This window comes from Lonchura striata, chromosome 17 (assembly GCF_050655825.1).
Source record: "Lonchura striata isolate lonStrDom1 chromosome 17, ASM5065582v1, whole genome shotgun sequence".
Taxonomy (NCBI): Eukaryota; Metazoa; Chordata; class Aves; order Passeriformes; family Estrildidae; genus Lonchura; species Lonchura striata.
Window position 1 is genome coordinate 5,296,344 of NC_140719.1, and position 25,904 is coordinate 5,322,247.

General features: G+C 46.1%; 1 protein-coding gene across 1 annotated transcript in view; it reads right to left on the reverse strand.

Annotated features, from left to right (window-relative positions):
* Nucleotides 1-25,904, reverse strand: part of BRINP1 (BMP/retinoic acid inducible neural specific 1) — a 92,428-nt gene that overhangs the window by 59,184 nt on the left and 7,340 nt on the right. Inside the window, exon 2 of the mRNA XM_021551379.4 lies at nt 2,379-2,646. Within this exon, the coding sequence (XP_021407054.1) occupies nt 2,379-2,596 (218 nt within the window). The 5' untranslated portion in view covers nt 2,597-2,646. The remainder of the gene's footprint in view (nt 1-2,378; nt 2,647-25,904) is intronic.

Below are 25,904 nucleotides of genomic sequence, written 5' to 3' on the forward strand. Positions count from 1 at the left end.
CTCCAGCATCCAGCCAGACTCCCACCTGCTCTGCTGAAGCACATTCCATCTGCTCTGCTGGAGCATGTGAGGCTTTCCCCTCTTCCCCAGCTGACCATGGTGGGAGCAAGTTGGTCCCAGACTTGTATTCCCAAAGTGCTCAGCCCCCAGCAGCTCCAAGCACCATACATGGGGGGCATCCCCCAAGCACTCAGCTCAGCTCCCTCCTTCAGCTCAGTGCGTGGTGCTTGGCCATGAGATGACTGATTACTCTTGCAGTCCTCTCTAAACTCTCTCCTTAACCATTTCCATTGGATTTGGTCTTATTTCCAGTTTCTTATGGGAATGGTGACTTCTCCAGCATGGTCATTATCTGCAAGACCCCTCTCATACACACAGAATGTTGATGCCTGTTTTCTCCCTTGCTGGGAGAAGGGTGCTGTGTTCTCCACCTGCTCCATGTGTCTTTTATAAATGGTTTAACGACACTTAGCAGAAACACAGAAAACAGATCCCTTTCCACTTCCCATACATAAAATTCATCCTGAACTGATGTAAGGCTTCAAATTCGTGTTAGTTTCCTACAAACCAAAAGGGAATTTGTTCCTTACCCCCTGACAGATAAAACAACAAATCACAGACTGCACATGCAAACAAGATTTTGGCTCCTTTATAAAAGTGGAGGAGGCACAGCCATGGCACAGGCTGCCTGCTCAGGGTGTGAATCCTCCATCACAAGAGACCTTCCAGGTTCCCCACAAACCTGTGTCAGATGTGACACAGGTATGTCTGAGCCTGCCTTGGGGAAAAGGCAGGGATTAAATGACCTCTCAAGGTCCTTCCAGACCCATCTCTCCGTGATGCTCAGAGACAGGATCCCAGGCTTGATGGATCTGTGGCCTGACCCACAGTGACAGTCCGTAGCCATGTCTGAACACATCCATCGTGTGGCTCTGTGCCCCCAGCCCTGCAGCCTCCGTGCTGGCATCCCAGGCTGCACAGCTCTTTAGCAAAGGGCAGAGCCAGTGCCAGGGGCGAGGAGCAGGGCAGGGATCTGCAGGCTGGGTCACGGTGTGTGTTGGCAGGCAGGGCAGGAGGGGAGCTGGGCAGAGCACAGCCAGGGAAAAAGGCTTTTGGGAAAAGGCATTTTCTATGCTGCTCTGTGCACTGAGACCTCACCAGTGGAAGCAAGGCAGCACAGCTTTCAGGTTTTGGGGCTGTCTTCCCCCTGAGGTGTTTTGAAGAGGACAAGCCGGGACAATATTTTTAACCTGCCCTTGCTGCTGCAAGGAGAGGAGGTTCTGCACTCCCTGCAGGCTGCAGGACAAGAACAAATCATTTTTCTTCCCTGCACAGAGCTGATGCCTCACACATCTCTGTTACTCTGGCTCTGGCTCCGTGCCCATGGGTCAACAGTCCCTGCACACAGGTGATTCCCTGTGATTCCCCATGGCCATGGCTCCATGTGCACAGTGCCACGGCTGCTCCCCAGCATTTCCCTGCCCACCACTTTGCATGGCTGTGTTTGCAAGTGTCTTTCTGAAGCACAACAGGACCATGTAATTATGTAAATGCACACGTGGCTGGGAGAGTTTTTCAGTCTCTTTGGGTTTCAGCACAAATCTCCTGACACTTGCTGGCTTATTCCCCTTCACTCCAAAGTGCTTGCTGCTTCAATAGGACAGCACCCCTGCTTTTCAGATTAAAATGAGGAGGAAGAAGTGTGGTTCTAGATAGCACAGCTGGCAAGAAGAGTTTGAAACAAGCAACAACTAAGGCTTAAAAATCTAGAAGGCAAAATAAAATCCAAATTCTGCTTATTCTCTGTAGGTTTTTTTAACTCTCTGAAGTTTTTAAAATCAAGATCACAGTTCTTGGGCCAAGTCCAACTTATACATGGAGATAAATCCTCCAAGATCTGTGTTAGGCAGCACACAGCCAAGGCTCCTACACAGCAGTGTGAGAACTGTCACACTGACGTGCGTGGTGACATCTTTATGTGAACCTGCAGCTACTGGCAGTTCACATGTACGAGTTTGGTACAGAGGCTTGGGCTGTCCAGAGCTCCATTGATTTGAAAAAGCTGCTTGGGAACCTGCCTGTGAACTGTCTGTCACCAGGAATGAAGAACACCCACCCCCTCAGCTCCTTTTCATCTCGCTCTGCACTGTGCACATTGCCACCACGCTGCAGCGCCTTCATCTCACTATCAGAGCACTCTACCCCAGCCTTTGAAGCAATTTGCATTGCCAGCTGGGGGCCAGAGGGAGCCAAAGCAGCATTCCCAGGTGGAACAGGGACAGTGCTGCATCTCCACTGACTCCCAGCCTGCAGCCCAGGGGAGCTGGCAGAGCTCCCAGCACCCCGACACCCACCCAAGCCGCAGGGAGCTGACATACCTGTATATTTTATATCTGGTTGTAAATCCTTGACGATGTCTTTCCACAAAGGATAAGTAGCTCCGTGAGTGGTGGAAAGGCCCCCTGTCTGAAATAAGCCAATCAAACTCCTTGGAGACATGTTGGTTGGTAGCAGCTGGGTCCTGGTGGGAGGGCTGTATGAGTATATGGTCCCATATAAACAGGAGGTAGAGGAACTCAACAAGCCTCCAGTTCATGCTTTTCTGTCTGCCTTTTTCCTCTCATTCTTGCTCCATTCTGTGGAGTCCTGTTGGAAGAGAGAGGGGATAGGAGGAAGGAGAGAGAGAAAGAGAAAGAGAAATGGAAGGGAGCAGAGGGAGGAGGGAGAGAAAGAGAAAGATTAAAAATGCTCTGATCCTTTGACAACCTTCTCTCCGGGTGAAAACAGATGTGGAAAATCAAGTTTTAAAATACTTCAGTTTGCCTATGTTACACCTTAGAGTATAGTATTTGGCAGTGTTTTTTTCATGTATTTAAGCTGCGCCTTTAACCTCCTGAGCATATACCACCTTTGAAATAACCAGGTCCTGACCTGAGACATCCTCACCCCAGCTTGTCCATCATTTCCCTCGTGAAGTTCTCCACAGTGCTGCAAAGGCGAGTGAAGGCCAGGAACGGGAGGTGGCTGCACCCTAGGCTACAATTACCCCTTTATTGTCCCTTTAATGCTGTGCCAGAGAAACGTGTCTTCTGCTTTCATGTCTCTCTGATGATCTGTAATCCATACTCTGTGCAACCTGAGCAATCTATAAAGACCCAGCTCTTACTTTCAAGTGCTGCCAAAAAAAGAAATAAAACAAAATAATTACCCAGGTTTGGCGACGAGAACACACGGACACGAGGCGCACACACACACACACACAACTATGAAATCCTGCCAAATTCTGACAGATAAAAATGTCCTCACCCTGCTTTCCTGCTGGGAAGGTCTGTGTGGGGCAGGGGATGGAGTCTGTTGCTCTTTCACTTATGGAAGGACCTCGAGGCTCTTCCCAATATCAAGGCTCTGCAGGGTGACAGGCTGGACATGAATTCAGCCAGGGAGATCCTTCCCAGCACCTGGGGCAGGGCACACTCTCACTGCCACAGTGAGAGAGCAGCAAAGCGAGGCTGGGACAGCCCTGTGCCAAGCCAGCTCCTGTCCCAGGCATGTGACAAGACATATGATGAGTGGGAAGGCAATCAGGGGGTAAGGTGCCCTGCCAAAGGTTACACAGCAAGCCATGGGTACAGCTGGAAGAGAGCCCTGCTCTCCTGACTCCCATTCCCAGCATCTCAGCCCTTGGCTCATCCTCCTCCCAGCCAGACTGCTGGCACCGTGGCACTGCTGGCACCGTGCCCCAGGTGGCAGGTGAGGAGCTTAGCTGTCACCCCGCACCCAGGATGGTCCCCTCCTGCTTCCTCCTGAGCTGCTGCTGTTGGGTTGTGCTCCTCGTCCCTGGGAGCAGCTTGGAAAAAGTCATCTCCATGCTCACAACTGGCTCCTGCTCCTGCCTTCTGGGTTTTGTGGAGGGTGTGCCAACTCTGTGGGCTGGCAGGGATCTTGAGGCTTCTCCCCCAACTCTGGGAGCACGAGCTGTGCTCAGGACAGGTGATGCCCACCTGTTTCTGTAAAACACAGAGACTGCAGATACTTCTTAAAGCAGGAGAAATGAGGCGATTCAGCTTTGCCACAGTGAGATTTCATATCAGGCTTTTTTGTACATCTCCAGAAAACTTTCTGGTTTTCAGCCTGAGTCCTCTACAAGCACTCTAAAAGTTTGTGACTCCCAGAAATGAAAGATTTTGCTAAGAGTGTAGGAGAGGTGTGCTAGAGGTGCCTGCACTCACAGCACTGTGTGTGAGCTGGCTGGTGTGAGCAGCAGAGCACAGAGCAGAGGTGCTGGTGGTCAGCATGGCCATCCCTCTGCTCCAGGAGCTTTCCCTGGAGCATGGCAGGGCTGCCTCCCGTGGAACGAGTGTGTGAGCTGCTGTGCAGGTGGGTTGGAGCCCTGGATGTGCTGGGCAGCTCAGGAGCCCTCTGTGAGTGCCAGGGAGTGGGAGCCTGCACGTGGGCACAGCATGTGCTCCAGGAGCTGCAGCAAGCTCAGCAGCACTCCACAGAACCAAGCTGTGTAAGTCAAAAAGATGACACTCAGCTGTTGCATTACAGAAAGAAATGGGGGAAAAAAAAATCACGTATGGGAAAGTCAGCCAAAGTTTGATTTTTCTGTTGGTCCCATAAACTTATTTCTAATTGCGGATGGAATTTACTGTTATTAAATCTGGTGGTACCTGCAGCTCCCGACTGAGAAGGTGGTTCCTTTTCTGGAAACATGTTTTTAACAACAGCTTTCACCACTGACTCCTATTTCACCCCTGAACAGGGCAGTTATCAGTGCGTTGTCTCTCACATCACACACAGAATGGTTCTACTTTACCTTACAAAAGTTACTTTACCTTACTTGTAAGATTAAGTAGAGTTTGGGAGTTTCTAGCCCCACACAGAGGGCAACAGAACACATTCTAAGTGGGCCACAGAACATCCCAGCTTCCACTCACTCATGAGCCCAAGGTGATTTCTGGGGAATGTTCCCAGCTACATCCCACCCTCAGCACCTCCAAATTCCAGTTCAGAAGTGCATTTTTACTGCTTCTCCACCCAGGTTCCTTCCCTGCCTGTTTGCTCTTGTCCCATCAGCTGCAAACAGCGTATTTGCCATGAGCTGGGTGTGCAGACAACAATCAGCTGCTCTGTACATGTTGTCCCAGCTTCCTTGGCTGGCTGTTCATTAAACTCACCCATAGCTATTCCCCTCATCTGCCAGCCTGGATCAGTTTTCCCTTAAATATTTCACTGTCTATTGGGTTTCTCTTGCAGAGAGAGGAAGGGAGCTGTTATGTAGCCAAGTGAGGGACAGCCCCCCTCCAGTTTCCAGCACAGTGCAAGTGAGAACTGAAATATGAGAAGAGCCAAACAAAATGGGCCTCAGAGAAATCCCAGTTTGTCTTCCTACATGTGAATATCATACACTGGGGAAACATCAGCAGAGGAGATAGTCCCTAATTCCCCACACACAACTCTTCATCCTCCCTTCCTTTCCTTTGGGGCACAGTTGGAGTCAGGACGATTGGGGCTGTGATGTTCTTATCCAGGAGGTAAGATATGGGGAGAAGATACCTTGGGACCACTGAAGAAATGATCACATCTCCAGCCTGGAAGCTGCCTGGATCAGTTCTGAGAGCAGGGAATGGTGCCTGAGGCAATGGAGGATGGTGGAGCACAACTGGGTCCAGACTACTATCACACCATCAACTTTAATTTTTTAGTAGTATCTTTTTCCCCCCTGTAGCTGCTGTAGAGATGTTGTTTCACATTAAAGTTTAATCCACTCCACAGGGCTGGTCCCCATGGAAGCTACAAAGCCTACTAAAGAGGGACTATCTCGTGTCTAAGACAATATTGTGAGGTGCATTCAATCTACCTCTAACAAGCTTCAATCAGAAATTAATTTTTCAGGTATCTTTATGGGGCTACACTGATGTGAAATATGTTCTGTGGATTTGGCAAAAGGAACCAGGGAAGAGGCAGGGAAGAGGAAGCCTCCAAGTCTAGGGCCCTTGGGTGGGAGACCCAAGGCTAGCTAAGAGCTAAATCTGGCACAGAAGCAATATGTGGACTAAAGAGTAGCCCTGGGGGAGCCAGACACTGAGTTTTGATCCAGGAATCCAGTGTTTTGCTCAACCCTGCTCCAGACTCCCCCTATAACCTTGGGCAGTGCCCTTACATGTGGGGTCTTGGCCTCATTTTCCAATTATCAGCATGGAGTCACAGTGGGATTTTTGTGACTGTTTAGACCATGAACTTGTTGGAGAGGCCAGAATTGGGCTGTAGTACTGTCAGAATCTGAGCTATTGATGATTCTGAGATTGTAGAAAGTCTCTGTCTGTCAGCCCCGCTGCCAAAGCAGAAGCCATAATTGGTCTGTGCTGGTTTCCAGGTTGTTTATTCTGTTTATCTCTCACATGTTCTGCTGCCCTGCCCAACTCTGTCCTGCAGGGCAGCGTGTGGGGCTCTGCCCTCAGTGGGATGTGACAAACATTAAATACCAGAAACTCCCTGGGCTGGATTTACAAGAACGTGCCAATATCTGTCACCTACATTGGACAGTGTGTCCCCAGCCTGAACCAACAGAAAAATGCCAACACCACAGTGAAACATGGAGGGCATGAAGAAGGAGAAAAAGGACAAGGCACACCCAATTTCCTCCATCTTGTCCCCTTTGGACCCCTCATCTAGAATCCTAAAATTTTACTTTTGCACCCATGCCACATTTAATTATTACTCATATCAAACACTCAGAGCTTGAAATTCATCCTGTAAGATTGAAAACTCTTTTCCATGGACAGAGATCACAGCCAGTGTCTCTGGGGGCTCTGTCCAGGGGGGTTCCTGACCCCTGCCAGGGTCCCAGACCTGCCAGGGCAGCCAGAGGGAAGCCCTGGATCCCGACATAGTTCCTCCCAAAACCCAAACCTGCTGCCCATGTGGCTCCCAAGGTGTTTCTGTCCTGCAGGGAACGACAACCATTTCAGCCAGCTTGCAGTGCAGCAGTAAACAAAGCCCAGCTCCAAAGGCCATTGCCACAAGGAAGACAAGCACATCAGAGCAGTGAGTGAGTAAGCTGGGTCCTTCTGGCTCATGTCAACAAACACCATCATGCAATCATCACATCTGTTAATAAACATGATCCGTGGGTGAGCCAGGACATGGCTCTGGTTCAGAGCAAACAAGCAGTGGGAGAAGAAAATGTTGGATGTTGCTGACTCTGAGTCATGGTACAGTCATTTTCCAGCACCATCCAGCATGGAAGCACATCCCCCAGTGCACATGGAGATCACTCTTAGAATCCCTTGGAGTTTGTCATGTGGCTTAAGATGCCTTTTTTCTAATACCAATCCAGCCTGGAACATTAAATGCTCCTTATCTTATGAGTCTTCAGGATTCTTGGAGGAAAAATAGGCAAGTATTTTCTGTAAAGTGCAAGTTGTATTTGAATGTACACTTAATTTCTTTGTGATTGATATCTGTGTGTTAATTATATTCTATTTTCAGCAATACTTTCGCTGTCACGAGGCAGTGCCTTTTATCCAAGGAGTTCAAATTGAATTAGAGACATTAATTAAAGCTCTCAGCACTCTAGTAAAGCAGGCAAGTGCTGTTACTCCCATTGTTTCTTGAAATAAGAAGAAAAGAATAGAGCTGGATGTCTACTTAGCCACTTAAAAGGTAATTTTTATACAGTGGGAGAGCTCAGAGTGATAGATTTTGCACAAAATTATACTGCAAGGTCTGTTTCATCCAAGGGAGGCTGTGCAGCCCCAGATCCCTGCTACAAACAGGCAGACAGGATGCAGGTGCTCTGACTTTCCATCGCTTGCTGTGAACACTCCTCTGCCTCCTGGGATTTTCTACCTTTCCCCTAACCCCTGTACCTTTCATTTATCTCTTCTATTAGATCCAAATTGATCTCACACACATCCCTTCTGTTTTCCCATGCTCGTTGTTGTGAACTATTTCCATCAGAGATGCAGACTCAGGAAAGAGAAATTAATGAACACATTATTTGCAGTACAGGAATAAGTCCCCTATCTCTTTAAGCTTCATGCACCAATAATTCTTCCTTGTGTCCCACATTTGGTTCTTGGCAGGTTGAGAGAGGTTTCTGCCTGCTGCCATTTACCAGAGGGAAGAGGCTAACAATTGCTATTTGTATCTGAAACAGTTCTGCTCTTCAGCAACTTCACACACAGCTTTAGGATGCTGATAAATTAGTAAGAGACTGAAGTGTCAGGGGAGAGATGAAACAGCTTATGTTAGTTTAGAGCTCAACCCTGGAAAGTGACAAATGTCTGACCTCATTTCAGAGAACAGATTAAGTGTACCCTTAATTTTAAATACAGGATGTGCTGCTGCTCTACCTTTTATTCAGCTATGCCTGCTTTGAGTTTGTGCACTCAGATTCCTGGACAGCAAACTGCTGCCCCACACCTTTAGGATTTGACTTGTGGAGCAGTAACATTTCTGTCCTGCCCCTAACTGAGAGATGGCCATGAAAATATTGGAAAGACAACAGCCAGGAGCAACCTTGCTTGTCCTTTGGAAACCCTGCCCAGCAACCCAGCCAAGCTGGGGACACCTTTCCTCTGTCAGGGCCAGAGGAATTCAGGCAATGTGGATGGAAAGGGAAGCCAATCTGTCAGGGTTTAAGTCATGTGAACTGCCATGGAGGAACCTGAGATCTGGGAAAACAGAATTTGGGCACCTCTGACCTAGATGTCTTTATAGCTCAGACTGCAGACACTGGTATCTGACTGAGCCAGGGCTGGAGCTGCAACTCAGCAGTGGCTCTGACTCTCTGGGTGACTATGGCATACAACACCGTAAAATCCCAAATGGTTGTAAAGCTGTTTCTTTAGGGAAATGGGATTTCACTGTTTCAGGGAGTGACTGGCTAATCCATCCCCAAATCTCAGTAATTCTGCTCTGATCAGTGTCTAAATTTGCATTATTCTTTAACCACTCCAGTTTTAAATATGCATGAGTGGTTAGACCTGCAGGATATTCATCAGCTGAAATATTTTGGGTGAGAAAAGGCAAGGAGAGAAGATGAGAAATACCTCTCCAAAAATATCAACAAAGTCCACAAATTCACTTTATTTTTGCCAAATTGCTCATGTTGAAAAGAATAATGATTGGGAAATATCAGTGTTTGGGTTGTGAGAGCTCCAAGGGGTTTCCAAGTCTCTATTTGAAACTACTTTTCTCCTTTTGATTTGTCTTTCCATCCCCTAAAGATGGAAAAGTGATAAAAATATCACTTTTGACCCAAAATGACTTGTAGGAGAAAAGATTTTTTTCTTATTTTCATTTTATCAACACTTTGCTTACAACTAGTCAGAATCTTCCGTGAACCAAAACCACCCCACAAACCCTCTTGTATTAATGCAGTTCAAGCAGAAGCCTAAAGGGAGCAGTTTTTGTGCAGAAACTACAATTACTCCCTGCCTGTAAGGAGGCAAAAATTGTAATGATAAAAGCTCTTTACCTGCTCTCAGGTCATTTGTCCCCACACTTCAGCTAATTATAAACTCCTGGTGTGATGATGAGGAGGATGAGAGGTGGCTTCAAACAAAGCAAGAGTAGTAGGTGACTCCACCAAGTCACAAAAGCAGGTGGTGCTGGACAGAGGGAGTAAAACCCCAAAAGTCCTGATCATAAATCTACTGGCCAAGGTGCCAAAGTCACTGCTCTGAGTTCCAGGCGCCACAAGCACTTGGGTCAGGGCTCTGTGTGGAAAGATCCTTCTCATAGTGCTCCATAGGTTGATAAAATAATTAAAATTAACTGCTGTACACGTGTACATGGGACAGGTTTGTGAAGTGTCACAGGGTTATGAGGATGGGGAAGGGTCTAGAGGAGAAGCCATAGGAGGAGCTGCTGAGGTTTCTCCAGACTGGAGGGGACTCGGGAGAAGTTGTGGCATTTAGGTTCCTCACAAGGGGAGGTGGAAGGGGAAGCACCAATCTCTTCTCTCTGTGGCCAGTGAAGGGATTGGAGGGCACGGCTGGAGCTGGGCCAGGGCAGCTCAGGCTGGAGAGCAGGAAAGGTTCTTCCCCCAGAGGTGCTGGCACTGCCCAGGCTGCCCAGGGAATGGGCACAGCCCCGAGGCTGCCAGAGCTCCAGGAGCCTTTGGCCAGCGCTGCCAGGGATGCCCAGGGTGGGGTTGGTTGGGTGTCCTGGGCAGGAGCTGGAATTTGGTCCTTGAGAGTCCCTTCCCACTCAAGACATTCCACAATTCCACGGCGCTGAAGCCCATCCTGCTGAATCCAAGACTGGAACAGTGGGTGCTGCACAGACAGCAACCAGCAAGGCGGTCCATGCCCCACAAAGCTCAGAATCTATTCAGGAGAGCAGGGAGAGCAGATGGCCGGGGACAGATGGGGGAAGGCGAGGGAACAGTGAGCTAATCCCGCTCAGCGGGCTGAGGAGCAGCGGTGTCAGCACACCAGCAGCCCAACTGTTGGCAAGAGTTTGATAGCTATTGTCACAAATGAGAGTTAAAAATAGGGAGACTGGATAATGAGCTCGCTTTTGGAGATGTTTGTGAGGAACTCCTCTCATTTGTGAAGTGGCAGAGATAGAATGAATGTAGATGATAATAATAATAATGATAAATTGCACTTTTCTGAGCTGCTTATTAAAAAAAAAAATATGGCGGGTGTTGAGCAGTGATTTCTATTAAGCACTGCCCTGAACTTGAAATTATTCCTACTATCATTAAAGTATTGTCTTAGTGAGTCCACTTCCCCATAATTTCTTTCCAAGTTACACAAAAATGCAGCTCTATCTTCTGTCTTGCACAGTATTTATACACCTGATCTCAAAGTCCAGTAATCTTACAAGTGTTAATAGATTTTTATCCTTGCAGTAGCTTTAGGAGATGGGGAGATGCTGCTTTTTTCCATTCAGCAGGGTGGGAATTGAGACACAGGCTAGATTAATGGCTTGTCCCAGCTCATTTTATAACTGCTTCAGGAATTCAACCCAAATCTCTTCTGTCTGAGCTCAGTGCTAGGTCTCCTTGCAGTACCCTTCCCACGCACCTTCATGCTACTATTCCAGAATTAGCTGGGACTTGCCACAGAGCTGCTTAGAATTATTTTGGATTGCTCATTTCATGTCAAGAAAATGCCAATTCATCCGAGGCAAAACACTTTGTAGAAATTTGTTAATTTAAGGGGGAAAAAAAAGGCATTTTGATAAAGTCAGCTTTTCTTTGGAACAGAATGTTTTGAGTGTTCCGTTTGGAAGGGATCGGTTCAAGATTGTGTTTTGTTTTTCATTACATGTTGAGTAACATACATTCAAAATCAAAATCAAGTGTTTTCTTAAGCTGCGTGTTTTGACTGAGCCGAAATAGATTTTGTAATTCATGCACAAGAGGAAATATCCAAATTCATTTAATACTTTTCTTGCAATTTGGAAAAAGAAACACCTGCAAACCAGACAGAATAAAGTGAATAAAATGAACAAAAATCATACTATTCCCTTCATTTTTTACTGGAACTTCAGGAAAGAGTAATCTGAATGCTCAGTTTAATGAGGCCTGTGCCAGAGTCCAGAAATCCTGATTTTTGCTTTCACAACTGCTCCATCCTGGTGCCAGTCTTGCCTTTCTAACATATTCCATTGCAACAACTGGGACCTGTAAGCTGAGAGGCTGAAGGAAAAAAAGTGATGCCAAAACTCCTCTGGAGAGCGATAATGTAATATTCAATCCAAGAAAGTCAACTCATATCCCACACCTGACAGTCTGTGCAATATTTCTGCCCCAAAATTCATTCCTGGGAAGAGACTTTGTCACCTCAGCTCCACATGGAGTGATCCCACTCCACAGGGCTTGGAAAAAATGCAAACTACCACTGCTTTTTTCAGCAAAAGAAGCTGTGGTTACCTAATCTTTGCAAATGGTTTATCTTCCCATTTGTCTTGTTCCTCTAAAACGATCTTAGCCTTTAGCTGGGTTATTGTGTTCTAAGAGTGGAGGAGCAGAAGGGGTTAAAATCCACAGGCCATTCCTTCTCCTGCTGTTTGGATAGTGCCAGCCTGCCTGCCAGGATGAAAGGCACCACTGGAGCTTCCTCTGGGCACCACATTTCACCACCACTCAGCTGGATGGAGCCAAGAGAGGCAGGGGCAGCTGAAGGGGGGAGAGAAAAGGGACTCTGAGCTGCCACTTGCAAATTCCAGCCTTGGGGAGCCCCACCTTCCTTATCCCACTGAGTGGATGAGGAATTTGCAGTGGCCATAAAACTCTCTGAGCATTCAGCCCCCCTGGTTCCTGCCACGGTCCCAGACCCCTGCCAGGGCACTCTGGATGGAAGCAGGGTGGGACCTCCTGAGGATGGCATGGCTCAGGCTTCTGTGGGGGAACAGAGCTGCAGGCAGGGCCAGGGTGGGCACAGCTGGTCCCTGATGTGGGCTCCATATCCCTGCAGCTCCCTGCGGGATGACTTAGAGGTGAGTGACACAAATCACTGGTCTAGGCATGCAGGGCACTGCTCTGAGGCTGGAACACCCAGGGTCAGCCCCTTCTGCAGCACAGCCACCCCACAGAGGAGAAGTTAGATGCACTGAGCTTCAATTCAGGCTAGAAACGTGAGCTGGAATGAGTATTAGCCCCAAATAACAGCATTTCATGGGCAGCTTCTGCAGCAGAAGTCAGAAATCTGGAGCTCAGGCTCTGCCATTGCAGGTTCTCCTGCAAAGTCTATCGAAGTCAATGAGCCTTGGGTTGGATCTCATTGCAAAAAGATAATCAAATACCATATTAACTCTTAATTTGGAGCAGTGTATTAAATTAGAAACTCACATTAACCTGGAACTGCATTTATATAATGAGAAGATTTAAAATCTGTGTATCATGAAGGTGGGAGAACTCCTACCCAAAGCTGTTCTCAGCAGCCCTGAATCCCAGAGCCAATCCACCTGCAGCACTGCATTTCCACCTATTCCCCAAGCCCCAAGACTGGGATTTCCACTGGGACAGAAGGATGTGTGGAAAATAAAGCCATCTCATCCTTAGCAGTATTAATCTGTCAAGCACAGAAGGCTGGTACCAGCCTGACTCCAACCAAAGCCAAGAACTATAAAATCTCAGAGGATCCTGAGGATCTGCACTGGCATCACAAACACCCTCTCCCATCAGTGCACCAGCTCTGCAACACAGCTACGCTAAAAAAAATTAAAAACTGGAGGAATTGAGTCCTTTCTGGGATTAAAGTTCAACACCATTCAGGTCTGAACATCTCAAGCATTTCAGCTTTTGTTACCCACATTCGAGGCCACCTCGAGCTGTGAGCTTTATTTATTTCCTTCTCTGAGACTGTTCTGCTCTGTGCTTAATCCATCTCCTGACCACCTGGAGCGTTTGGGAGTCTTGGCTGTGATGCTTGTCTGTTTAGATAGACTGTAAGTGGAGCTGGTCAAAAAATTTTGACAGAACAGTTTTTCGCAGGAAAACGCGGTTCCCTCAAAACCGAAACGTTGCATGGGAACGTCAATTTTGGCAAACTTTTTTCACGTTTAAAGTGTCAAAACAAATCAGTTTGATTTTCTCTCTTCATTTCAGTCATATTGAAGTGTTTAATTTTGAGGAAATAAACACATTATTTTTGTGTTGTTTCAATTAATTTGTTTTGACATTTTTACATATTGTGCATTGTATTGATATATGTTTAGAATGTATTATAAATTGCATAAAGATGTTTATTTTATGTATTATCGTACAATGCTAAATATTTCCCACAGCATCTTAGTGCTTCAGCACTAAGGAACAGAAGATATCAATGATCTGAAATTATTATTGCTTTTAAATTTTTAGGTCATAAGAGCCTTTTGGGATCATGGTTCTCCTTCACATTGAAGTTTATTAAAAAACACCACATATCAAAAGGCAAGGATTTCCCAAGGAAATTGCCCATTTTCCAAGCAACTCTGTCAGCTCAATGACAGCAAAGTACAGCTCCTCTCCCTTCTGCACACCAGAAAACCAACTCATCCACTTGTTAAAGGGAAAAAAAAAAAAAAAAAAAAAAAGAAAAAAAAAAAAAGGAAGAAGAAAAAAATGCAGATTTTTCCCAGAGTGGAATTTGTATGCAATGTTTTCATGAGCATCAGGGATTTAAAAGTCTGAATACCACTGACCTCCTGGGACCTCTGTCTTCCAAACCACTTACGTACTTTTAAAAGATGTATTCCACCTCCTTCTTGGAAGTCTACCTGATTTCTTTTTTTTTTTTTATTGCTTGTTTGAAACCACATTTCTGCTCCCCTGCACGTAGCAGAGGGGAATCACTCCCTGTGAATTTCTGCTGCTGTGTCTGTGCAGGTGGTGGGAAAAGTGGGTTGAAAGGAAAAGCAAAGCAAGAGGCAAAAGGGAGGGTGAGGAGCTGAGCCTGCAACAAGGGAACTCCATCCATTCCTCATTGCAGGAGGAAAATGTCCCCAAGGTCCCCGGGGCAGCCACAGGCTGGGTGAGAGACAGAGGCAGCGCTGTGGGGGACACAGAGCCCATTTTGAACGTGGGGAGGCAGTTCTGGGTGCCCTTCATCCAAAAGGGTTAAAGGATAACTCAACAGGGAAATAATCACTCAAAAAATGTTTATCACATGTGGATGTAACAGCCTGGTCAGAGAGCAGGAAAACTAGATAAGTTTTCCCAGAATCGGACTGAGAGACTTTAGGGAGTTGAAGATAAACAATGATAGCTTATTAATGGATTTTCTTGTCACCACAATTTTCAATAGAGAAATGAATTAGAATTTAATTTGTTTATTTTATAGGATATACTGTCAGCAAATAACTTTGTCTTAAAATAGTTTCCTATTGAATAAACTCCTGTGTGGCTTGGGGATGGAGAGAGAGCAGAGCATGGCCATGCACGACTTTTCTCCTTCCCTCTCCTCCCTTTCCGCAGGGATAAAGAAGTCCCAGGACACTCTAGGGGCTGCTCCTTCTGCAGGAAGGACCCTGGCAGAGAGGGATCAGCCCTCACCACCTCTCCCAGGGAGGGCTGTGTTTGTGCAGTGGGAATAAAAAGAAGCGTCCCAACTTTTGGAGATCTACATACAGTGGAAGAGGGGCTTTTTTGCCTGCTTTTCCTCTGAGCAGGACATACCTGGAAATCTGAATTCTCCCACGCAGCTGCTGGGAGTGCACCTCTGAATGCAGATCTGCCTGGAAGTGTCCTCGTGCTCCAGCTGGCCTGTCACTATGGATTACAGCTCCTGGCTAATAGTGAGCACTGCTGCAGTCTGAGACTTCCATTAAAAGCTGATGTTTCCACCTCCCTGCCCCACAAATGGCTCCATCCCATCCCAGCTGACGTTTCTGTGCTTGTGGCCTCATCTCTGGGGTGGGGAAGCAGCAAAGTGCCTCAATTTGTCTCTGTGTCAGGCAACAATGGAACAAGTCAAAGGCAGGAAAGGAGGTTTGAGGATGATCAATTTTGAAAACTGTGGATAATTCACTTGAAAGTTGACCTTACTCCTTGTCACCAGCACATCTGTAGCATTGGAGCCCCATCCCTCTGACAGCAACTGCACAGCTGAGCATGGAGTTACCCCCTGGAAGAGTCCTTGAGGGGAATGCTTCCTTACTCCAAGTTGCACTGCGGAGTGTCTTTGGAAAGGAGGAATGCTCCTGCAGGGAGATATTGCCCATCCGTGCCAGACACTGCAAATCACAGTGAGCCCTTCATCGCCACAGGGTCTGAGGGCTGCTGACAGATCCAAAAGAATTGGCACGGACACTTGACCTTTCCTCAGTGCCAGGAGGAGATCACTGACCAGGAAGAACAGCACATGCTCAACCAGGCTCTACAAAGGGAGGCAAAAGGTCTGGAGGAATTGAGAGCTATTTGTAAAACAAACACTGCAGTTTCAGCCCAGCCTGTGCAGTTGGCCGGCGTTGCCATCACTCGTGGGCAGGCCGAGGGGTAACTTCCAGTTTGGCAAGTGCCAGGTGCCATCACAGCTCCTCCTGCTCCAAGGGAGACATTCAGAATGAATGCCTGCAAGGCTTCCACGGGAATGCTGAGAGATTCACACCTTTGTGGGCTGGGGGAAGGACAGAACGTGCTGAGTGGTACTTCAAAGTTTCCTTGGCATCATGTCCTGCCAAAGGGGGTGAGGAGTCCCCTCCACCAGCCTGCACACATCCTCCTGCTAGAGCTCCTCACCCTGGATGGACCCTGCACGCCTCTGCAGCTTCCCAAAGTGACTTTGAAAGCAATCCAGACCAAGTGTCACATTTGTGTCTTCAACAGGCTGACTCCCAGAAAGATCCTGTGCAATCAGCTGGCCAAATCCAAATCTGGAAAACACCTCCATGGCTGGTCATGATTAATTAATTCTGCCTTGACATTCCCCAGGGCACCTAGCAGCTAGTCAGAGCTGCCAGAGAAAGAGACACTGCTGTGGAAAAGGATAAATAGGTTTTCCTCAACTGCAGACATCGAATTAGATAATAAATAGCTGGCTAGATACATAATTTTGTATGAGTGTTAAATTAAATGCAGAATAAGAATACAGCTGGCTTATCCCTGTGAAATCAAAGGTGTTGGGAAGGAGTTTCCAAAGAAAGAAGAGTATTTAGAGTCTGCTGAGCTCACGAAGACATAGCCTGAAGTTATATATCATGGCTTACGTGACTGTTTACCATGACAGACAGCTATTCTTGGACATTTTATCCCTGGTATAATATTCTCAGACCAGAGCAGCTCAAGGAAGCTTCCCTCTAATTTACACCTTTGTTTTGTCCCTCCTTCTGCAGACTAGACAGCATCTTTACTCCCATAGGACCAGCACAGTTTGTCCCCACCAGCTGTTGTGGGCTTAGCCTGTCCCAAAACAGGGGCTCTCCCTTTAAAGACTTCAGTCCCCTAAAGCCACAGCTTCTGCCCAGATTTTCCCAGGCACCACAAGCAGAGGCTGCAGTGACAACTGGGGATGCTGCAGGATGTTGGCAGGGGTGTGGTGACACCCTGGGCTCAGGTGAGTCCCTGTGGCTCAGAGCAGGTGGCTGTGGGAGCCCTGCCAGCACAGGGAACACCATCCCCCTGTCTCACTGGATCACCCCTGCCTCACTGGATGTGCACATCCACAGCTGGTGTTCCTCCAGTGCCCCACGTCCCTGTGCCAAACCCAGATCAAGTGCAGGATGCCCTGGTCTGAGCTCCTGTCACAGCACAGGGCAGGGGTCTGCTGGATCCTACACACCTCCCAGTCGTGGAATCTCTGCTTTGGCCCCTGTATCCCCAAGGAGACAAGTCCCACCTTGCAGACAGGCTGATTTCTCCTCCTGAGACATTCAGTTCAGACTCTGCTCCCACTGCAATGTGATTTCTGAGCGTGCAGGGGCTTCCTCTGCCTTCCTGCACCTTCGTCCAGGGTCTGAAATCTGTTTGGATCATCCCATTCCTCCTTCTCTGCAGCTTTCCTTCACCCACCTTGCTCCTCCTTTCTCCATGGCAGCAGGCACAGCCAAGACATGTCATTAACACTTGCCACTTCGTTAGCAATCCTCTCCAGGAGGAGCACAGCAGAAAAGAGGAAAGCGTGCAGAAATTGGAGAGGCAGGAAAGTTGGATTAAAGGAAAAGTAGCAAAGACTTGAAGGTGTGAATGAGAAAGTGCAGGAGTAGAAGGAGTATGAGGCAAATCTAATGGGTGAGAAAGAGATTTATAATTAATCCCCAGGCTGGTGAGAAAGCAGGGAATGAAGTCAAGACCATACTCTTCTCTCTATAGCTCTGCTCCTGATTTACTTTGATTTCAGAGAGATCTTTTTATTTTCGCCTTTTATCTCCCATCACTCTGGACCCTTTGAGTATCTGTTATTTGAGGTAGGAATTGTCTTTAACTGTGTGCAGCAAAAAGGAAACTGCAATCATAGGCACTAAAGGATGCGAGACATTGTTTTTAACACATCCTAAAATTAGGCTCAGAAAAGTGCTTGGGGATTGTCTGCCAATGTTTATTAATTCAGATTGAATTCATTAGATAGTTACTGTCAAAAAGTGGGATGGGAAAAAATTAAAATAATCAAAGTACATGACTGCATTATTTCTTAATGTAAATGCTTCATGATAAGGTGTCTATAAAGTGGATCTAGAAGGAAATGTTTAAAAACCAAAGCCAACCAAAAGTGAAATAACACAGTTACGAAAAAAAAAGTTATTCATTTATACAAAATTCAAGTTTTTAAATTATTTTCTACTGTCTTTTCCTTTTAGTCTCAAATATAAAATCTTTTCATTCTTCCCCTGCCACTCTAATTATATTTAAATACCTAAAAGTAATTTTTTTCCTTCATTTTTTCTTCCAGAACTAAACTGATGAAAAAAAAATTAAAAAAAGAGAAATCATTATTCACCTATTCCTACTAGGAATTCCAATAACTGTCAGATCTTCATAACAACATGAGGAGTCTCAGCAAGGCTGAGTTTCTCTGAGTTCCTTAAGCTGACGACTTTCAGAGTCCTTTGCTGTCTTCTAGTCTAAACCTGCATTCAACAGAGAACTTAAAATGAAATAATTAGATTTACAGCAAAATAGATGAGCAAAGCCCTGTATCAAAAATGAGTGAAAAGTTTCCAGGAAATAATCTGAGAGTGAATTTACTTTTTCCATTAGAAATTGCCATATGCTGCTGGTTTATTTTGAGACTGTGACACCATCCCTTTTCACCCTCTATTTCTCTGAATTCTTCCTTTTCACTTCTCCTAGCTTTCTTTTTTTTTTTTTCTTTTTTTTTTTTTTTTTTTTTTTTTTTTTTTAATCACCACAGAACCAAACAGGCACAAAGCCCTTACAGAAAATTGGAAGATGTGATGCCCAAGTGCCTGTGCCATTAAGCCAAATAAATAAATAAATAAATAAAACCACAACCAAAAAAAGAACCCACAAAAAAATAATAAAAAAAACAAACAAACAAAAAACAAAAACAAAACAGGATAGGCACAACCTGTTCAGGCATCCTGCTCCTCAGGCAGTGTCTGTGCCTGGTTTCTCCAGCACAGGACCCTGCTCACAGCATTCTTGGTCCTGGGGATATTTAGGGAAGCAGCACCTGCTCAGCTCCCTGCGTGCAAATGATTTAAAATAAATTAGGTATGTGTGTAGGAATTGAGCATCTAAACATCTCTGGATGTTTCCACATTGCCAAAGATCTCAGCTCCCTGTATTAGTTCGCTCTTGGAGTTTCTCCAGGAGGAGGAAACAAGCTTCACCTCAGAAGTAACCCAGCTCTGGGTATATTTTGCTTTATTAACATGAATTTTGGGCAATATGAGGAAGCACAAATCTTCCAGTGGCTTATTGTCATCTGCCACAGTCCTGCAGCATTGTCCCAGCACATGCTGCATGCTTGAGCACTGCATGTGGGGCATGGAAAATGCATCCTTGTCAGAATCTGTGGTATTGGTGATTCTGAGATTGCAGAAAGTCTCTGTCTGTCAGCCCCCCTGCCAAAGCAGAAGCCATAATTGGTCTGTGCTGGTTTCCAGGTTGTTTATTCTGTTTATCTCTCACATGTTCTGCTGCCCTGCCCAGCTCTGTCCTGCAGGGCAGCGTGTGGGGCTCTGCCCTCAGTGGGATGTGACAAACATTAAATACCAGAAACTCCCTGGGCTGGATTTACAAGAACGTGCCAATATCTGTCACCTACATTGGACAGTGTGTCCCCAGCCTGAACCAACAGAAAAATGCCAACACCACAGTGAGACATGGAGGGCATGAAGAAGGAGAAAAAGGACAAGGCACACCCAATTTCCTCCATCTTGTCCCCTTTGGACCCCTCATCTAGAATCCTAAAATTTTACTTTTGCACCTGTGCCACACTTAATTATTACTTATATCAAACACTCAGAGCTGGTAATTCATCCTGTAGGATTGAAAACTCTTTTCCATGGCCAGAGATCACAGCCAGTGTCTCTGGGGGCTCTGTCCAGGGGGGTTCCTGACCCCTGCCAGGGTCCCAGACCTGCCAGGGCAGCCAGAGGGAAGCTCTGGATTCCCACACATCCTGAGTGTCTGAACACAAAAATTCTGTGTTATTGAGCTGGGAATCAGTGCTCGTATCCCCTCAGGTGCCTGGAATTTTAAACTTAGACCTAAAAATAAAATCCGGAGTGTTGATTTCCTTTTCCCAAGTCCAAACGTTAGTGATGGAGGTCTGGAGAGCAGAGCAACGCTGCGCAAAGGCGGCAGAGCGTGTTTGTCCCCAGCCCTTCCATCCACCTCTGCCACAGCACCCCAGGGAGGGTCGTGCCCCAGCACAAAGGTGTGTCCCTGTGATGTGACACACGAGGCTTTGGGGACTGCACTTCTCTGCTGTCAAGGCTTTACAGAAGAGCTGCCTCAGAGGAGCAGAAGTAAGAAAAAAAATGTGCAGCCACAGACAAAATCTCCATCTTCAAACTTAACAAAGTAATGAGAAGCACTGCTGGAGGATCCACTGGTAGGAAGGACTTATCAGCCTCTTTTCTATTTAATGCAGGCAGCTTTATCATTAATTGCTATTTACTGCAAATGCTGAAGTTGGTAAAAAGATTAATATGAAACAGCAGCCTTGATTCAGCGTTCTTAAAGCACAATGCATACGTCTCTGTGCGTGTGTGTGTGCAATTGCAAACTTCATTTTATGGTTTGTGTATGTAAAATACTCATTTCTGTGTGCAAGGCAGGCAAACAGATACAGTTAGCATGTTCTTCCCTTATCTGTTCCAGTGAAAGGCCAGCTCTGCCAGTGATCTTAGGCAAGGAGGAGAGAGATTAATTCAGGCCAGATTTCTAAGAAGGAGCCATTTTACTGGGGTGGAGGAGAGAGAGAGGCAAAACAGCACTGCTTTTGCCCAGCACTGGAAATGTAAAGAGTCAGCATAGCTGCCTACCAGTCTTTAGGGGATTATATTTCCTGAGCATAGAGGTCACTGAATTCTTTAAAAAATCCGGATTTTCCCTCATGCTAAACTTGGATCCAAGTTCCCTGGGTAGTTCCCATCCGCAGTGCGAGCTGGAGGCTCAGAGCCGCAGCCCTGAAGGGATTCAGCTCCTGTGCATGGAAACACCTGCATTTAAAAAGCTCTTCTGCAAATCTCCCAGCCTAAGTGACCTGCTCAAGGTCATATATAACATGCCAGTGACAGCACCATGATTGAACTATCTCACTACAGCGCTGCTTTATTCACACGCTGCTGCTGCATCCCAAAGCAGCCCCTGCTGCCTTCCTCTCCTTATCTCTTCCTCCTTAGAGACACATCTGTCCTGTGCTCCGTAAACCATAATATACCTGTAGGCTTTTATTCACTAGCTGTCACTGGGCAGTTTTATTACAGATCCTGAATTATCCAGCCTAGACTACAATCTACTTATTCCTGCCAGCCGTTCTCACTTTCGACCCTGGCCTCACCTTTCAGCCTTGTCAGTGTTTTAAGGCTTTCAGGTACTTGAAATGCAGGGACAATTCTGATTCTCGGGGGAAATCCAGCAGAATTGCACCAAGGCCAGCCTGCTGGTCTCCCTCTCTTTCCTAAATGCAGATGGGTGGAAATCAGAAGCTTGCAGCGGTTTCTGCAGTTTCATTTGAACCAATCCTTCAAGAATACTAACAGCTGCCATTTTAGACCTCTGATCCCCAGTCTTGCTATCCATAAAATTTTATTCCCCTTCTTTCTCTGCTCGTTTCATCAGAAATCAATCTTCCAATAATGCAGGTAATTTGCAGTCCTACCTTATAACTTTTTTGGTTTTTTGCATGCATCTTTTTGGTGAATTTTGCAGAACAAAAACCCCCTCATTCATCCTTCCCAGCCCAGGCCATGAGCACAGTAATCATCACACCTCCAGAACACCTCACCTGCAGATTTGCACTTGCAACTCACATCTCTCTCTGTTTTCTACCATCCAGGAAACAAAGGAATCTTTCCTCTCGATGTGGCAATTTGTCTGAGCATTCACACCAGAAAACTTTGTGTTCCCAGCAGCCAGCTCCCCACTCCCTGCTCCCAGTCACACACCTGTCAGAACTTTATCCCATCTATCGATGTGTTTTCCTCACAGCCATCAGCTGCCCATCCTTCCCACCTTTCTGAAGGCAGCACTGCTTTATCACCTGACATGGGAGGTCCTCTCTGTTCACCCAGAGATGCTCATGGCTGATGGAACCCAGCCTGGTTCAGGGGCTCCGTGTGCTGGAAAAGTCTCTCCTCCAACCCGTGCTTCCAAAGAAAGGCTCAGCAGTCTCTGTTGTTGGTCTCAAGGCATTTTACTGCAAGTTATCTAAAAGATTTTCTCCTCGGGCTGCTGTGGTTTGCTCAGAGCTCAGGCAGAGGCACACACACACCCTGACATCCTCTCTGACCCCGACTGCTTCTTCTCTCCAGCCCAGGGCTGCTGCTGTCTTTTATATGGTACATTACGTGTTACATGGTTACAGTTTTCCCCAATGCCTATTACCTATATTAAATGGTGATTTTCTATCTTTTGTATGGTACATTACGTGTTCCATGTTTACAGTTTTTCCCCAATGCCTATTACCTATATTAAATGGTGATTTTCTACTCTAAACCAATCTGTGAGTGCCAACATCACCAAGAACATGGAGGCAAGGAAGGAGAAAGAGGAAGGACAGGGAAGACCCAAATTCCTCCATCTTAAAACCTCTGACCCCCATGTACAAAATTAAAACCCCCCTGTACAGCACTCAAAAATTCTTCCCTCTACTTTGTAACTACTTCTACTCTAATATCTAAACTTTTGTGACTTTTTGTTCCACCTGCAAGGTTGGTAAATTGTTCCATGGCTCAAACCCAAAATCACAGCTGTTTGCAGCTGCCTGCCAGGGTCTCAAATGCTTCTGACCAGGGCCTGGAACCTCCAAAAATGTCTGAGGGACATTTTGAGTTCCAACACATGGCCAGTGCAGAAGTGGCCTCCAGTAAGTGCCACCTGCTGAAGCTGAACTTCCCTGTCTGTACTCAACATCCTTGTTTCTCTCTACCCAACCTCTGTCTTCAGCAGCAGGAACAGAATGGCTGAAGGGAGAGGAAAGGGATGGAGAAAGGCACATTCCTCCTGCCTCCCAGCAGCACGGTGGTGACTGGGCAGGACTCTTCCCAACACAAGGCACACAGGGGGAGTCACCCTGGGACCCTCAGAAGGATGGGACTGTGGGGAGAATGTGAGGAGAGGGCACGGCTCCATAGCTGATCTCTGTCTACCCTGTCACTCCTACCAAGATGCTTTGGTTAAGTCTCAGGATTTCATGCACCCACTTATCTGTCACATGATTTTTTTAAGGTGACATCTTACCTTGGAGGCCGATTTTCCAAGTGTTCCCATATCCCATGGCAGTATTTAAGGTTCTGTTTTCTATAATGTTCTGCTACCTTTTGTCACCAACTACTTTCAAAATCTGTCAAAGCAAAATTGCAAACAGAAATGCTCCTACTGACAGGATTTGAATTGTTCTCCAAGCCTTGTGCTGCATTTCCTCGGGTACTGAGCAGAGGTGACAGCATTCCCTGTTTCTTTTCCTCCTCCTCTGTGCAGCCGGCAGGCCCTTGGGCATAGGGAGCTTGTATTCCTACAGAACCTGCTGCTGGGAGACTCCAGGCTCATCCCAGCTTTGTGCCATCCCACAGATGCTGGTGCTGATAGAGGAAACTGAGCTGTGCAGCTCAGGGTCACTGCTGCTGCCTGTAACCACCCGTTTCATGTCCCACTTCAATATCTATTCTAATCACTGAAATTACTTTTGTGGGAGTTGACACAGAAGAAGAGATTGCTGGATTGATATTCTGTCTGGCATTGATGAAAACCTTTTTATAATACCTTAATCCAGCACCCACAGAAGCAATTTGCTAATCTCTTGCTGACTTAGCTTCCAGCGGGATCGACCATAGGCAGTCACATTACCTGGCCAACCATATTATGTTCTTTTTATGCAGAGAGAAAATGTCCTTCCCCACCCCAGAAGATGGTCATCCTTTGCTTTGAAGCCTGAGACCTGATTACCATTGTCCCAGATTGCAGGGCTGCAAATTCTATTAATTGCTGCAGAGCTATGTAGCCTTCTACGCTTCAAATCCATCTGGACTTTCATCTCAGCGACATCCTGCAGCAGGGAATTGTGTGCCTTCACTATACACTGAAGAAAAGACTATTTCCTTTTAATTTGCTTTAAAAGTTGTGCCCTTTAATTTTGATGTATCCCCTTGTTCTGCTATCATCAAAGTGTTAAAATATTTCTGATCACTTTTCATTTTAACCTTCATATACCTTTGTACTGGAACCCGAATGTCCCTCCTCACTCCCAGCTTTCCCAGACTAGATGAACTATAATTTCCAGGCTTCCCTTATTTAACTTGTTAATATTTGTAAAGCAATTTAAAATGTATTAATATGGTTCAATTATAATATCACTTCTATTTTCCATCCTTCCTTTTAATGTCTCAAGTGTCCATCTAATTTGCCATCAATCTCCATTGATTCTCCCTCTGATGATATGTTAGTCTTTATAATATCCCGGGGAATATTTCTTCTGCCTTCCTGACCAGCATTTTGGAACAAAGAAGCTGCACACTGATGAACCATAAACATGATTCACTCTGCACTCGGCGTGTGTATGGATTTGCTGTTGCTTAGGCTTTGGTTGTGGAAATCAGTTTCATTATGTCCACAGGGCTATAATTAAAATTTGACTGTGTGATTCCAACTGCAGGATCGGGCTCTTTGTGGTTCTGATTGCTCCGGGTTGGTAACAATTGAGCCCAGGTGTGAAAAAAATCTGTGTTTGATAAACTTTGAGCAATATCTGAGCACTCAGTGACACATCTGCAGCAGCAGGGCCCTTGAGACAAGAGGAGTGATTTTGACATCTATCCAGTCACAAAGAGGGGAGAAAATTGAGATGTGGTTATTCACTCCTTCCCTTTCCCATAGAAAGCTGGGAGACACCCAAGGAAATTATCTGGTACTAGATCTAAACTGTCCCTCCAAAAAATACTTCATAGATGACTCGTGACTTACTCCATTACTGCAGAATGCTATGAAAACACAAAGCGTGAGAGGAATCAATAAGGAAATAGTCACACACAGGATATTCCATCTGGCACTGCAGATGAGAGTCCTCAGACAACCACTGACTTTGCATGTCCCCACACAGGTGAAAGGTTATCCCAGAAGTGACAGCGCTCATCCATGTCTTTCTGATCCCTTTGGTGTCCTACTGTTGTGCTTAGAGCATTTCTCCATTTCTCCCAGTCTTAACAAGGCCCAATCCAGCTCCATCAGCAAACCAGATCCTTCCTTCATCTCTCATCCTCCAACAAATTCCCTGAGCAACACTTCCAGCTCCCATCAGTCTTTTCACCATAATGCTTCCCCTCAAAAAGCAAAAAGGATTGATGCACATATATCTCTAATTGCACAAAAATAGTTTTATCTAAATATTTCCAAATTCAAATTTCCACTCTTTGGTTACTTTAGGTAAACATTGTGGGAAAATCCTAATTGCTCTCTTTTCCCTGGTAGACCAGATTTATCTATTCACTGGCCTAAAACATGGTCCATCATTTTCAAATACTTTACAATTCTCTTTAAGGAGACTGGAAATGGCAGATAAACACATTATCAGCATTCTCCAGCATAAAACAGCAAAGCCTGGAGTACTTTTGCAGAAGCAACTCTGAATTTGGACGACACGACAATAAGCAATTCTAGAAATAGCTGCTAGTCTTAGGGCTATGTTATAGGGATCCTTGTTACTGCTTTCTTCTCTCTGTTCACAATTTTAGCACAAACACTGTGCTTTGTTAGTTCTTCCCTTTGACTTCCTGAGTATTTCTTAGGCATTCTTCAGTCTCAGCTTGTGCCTCCTAAGCTCTCGCTGCTGCCTCCA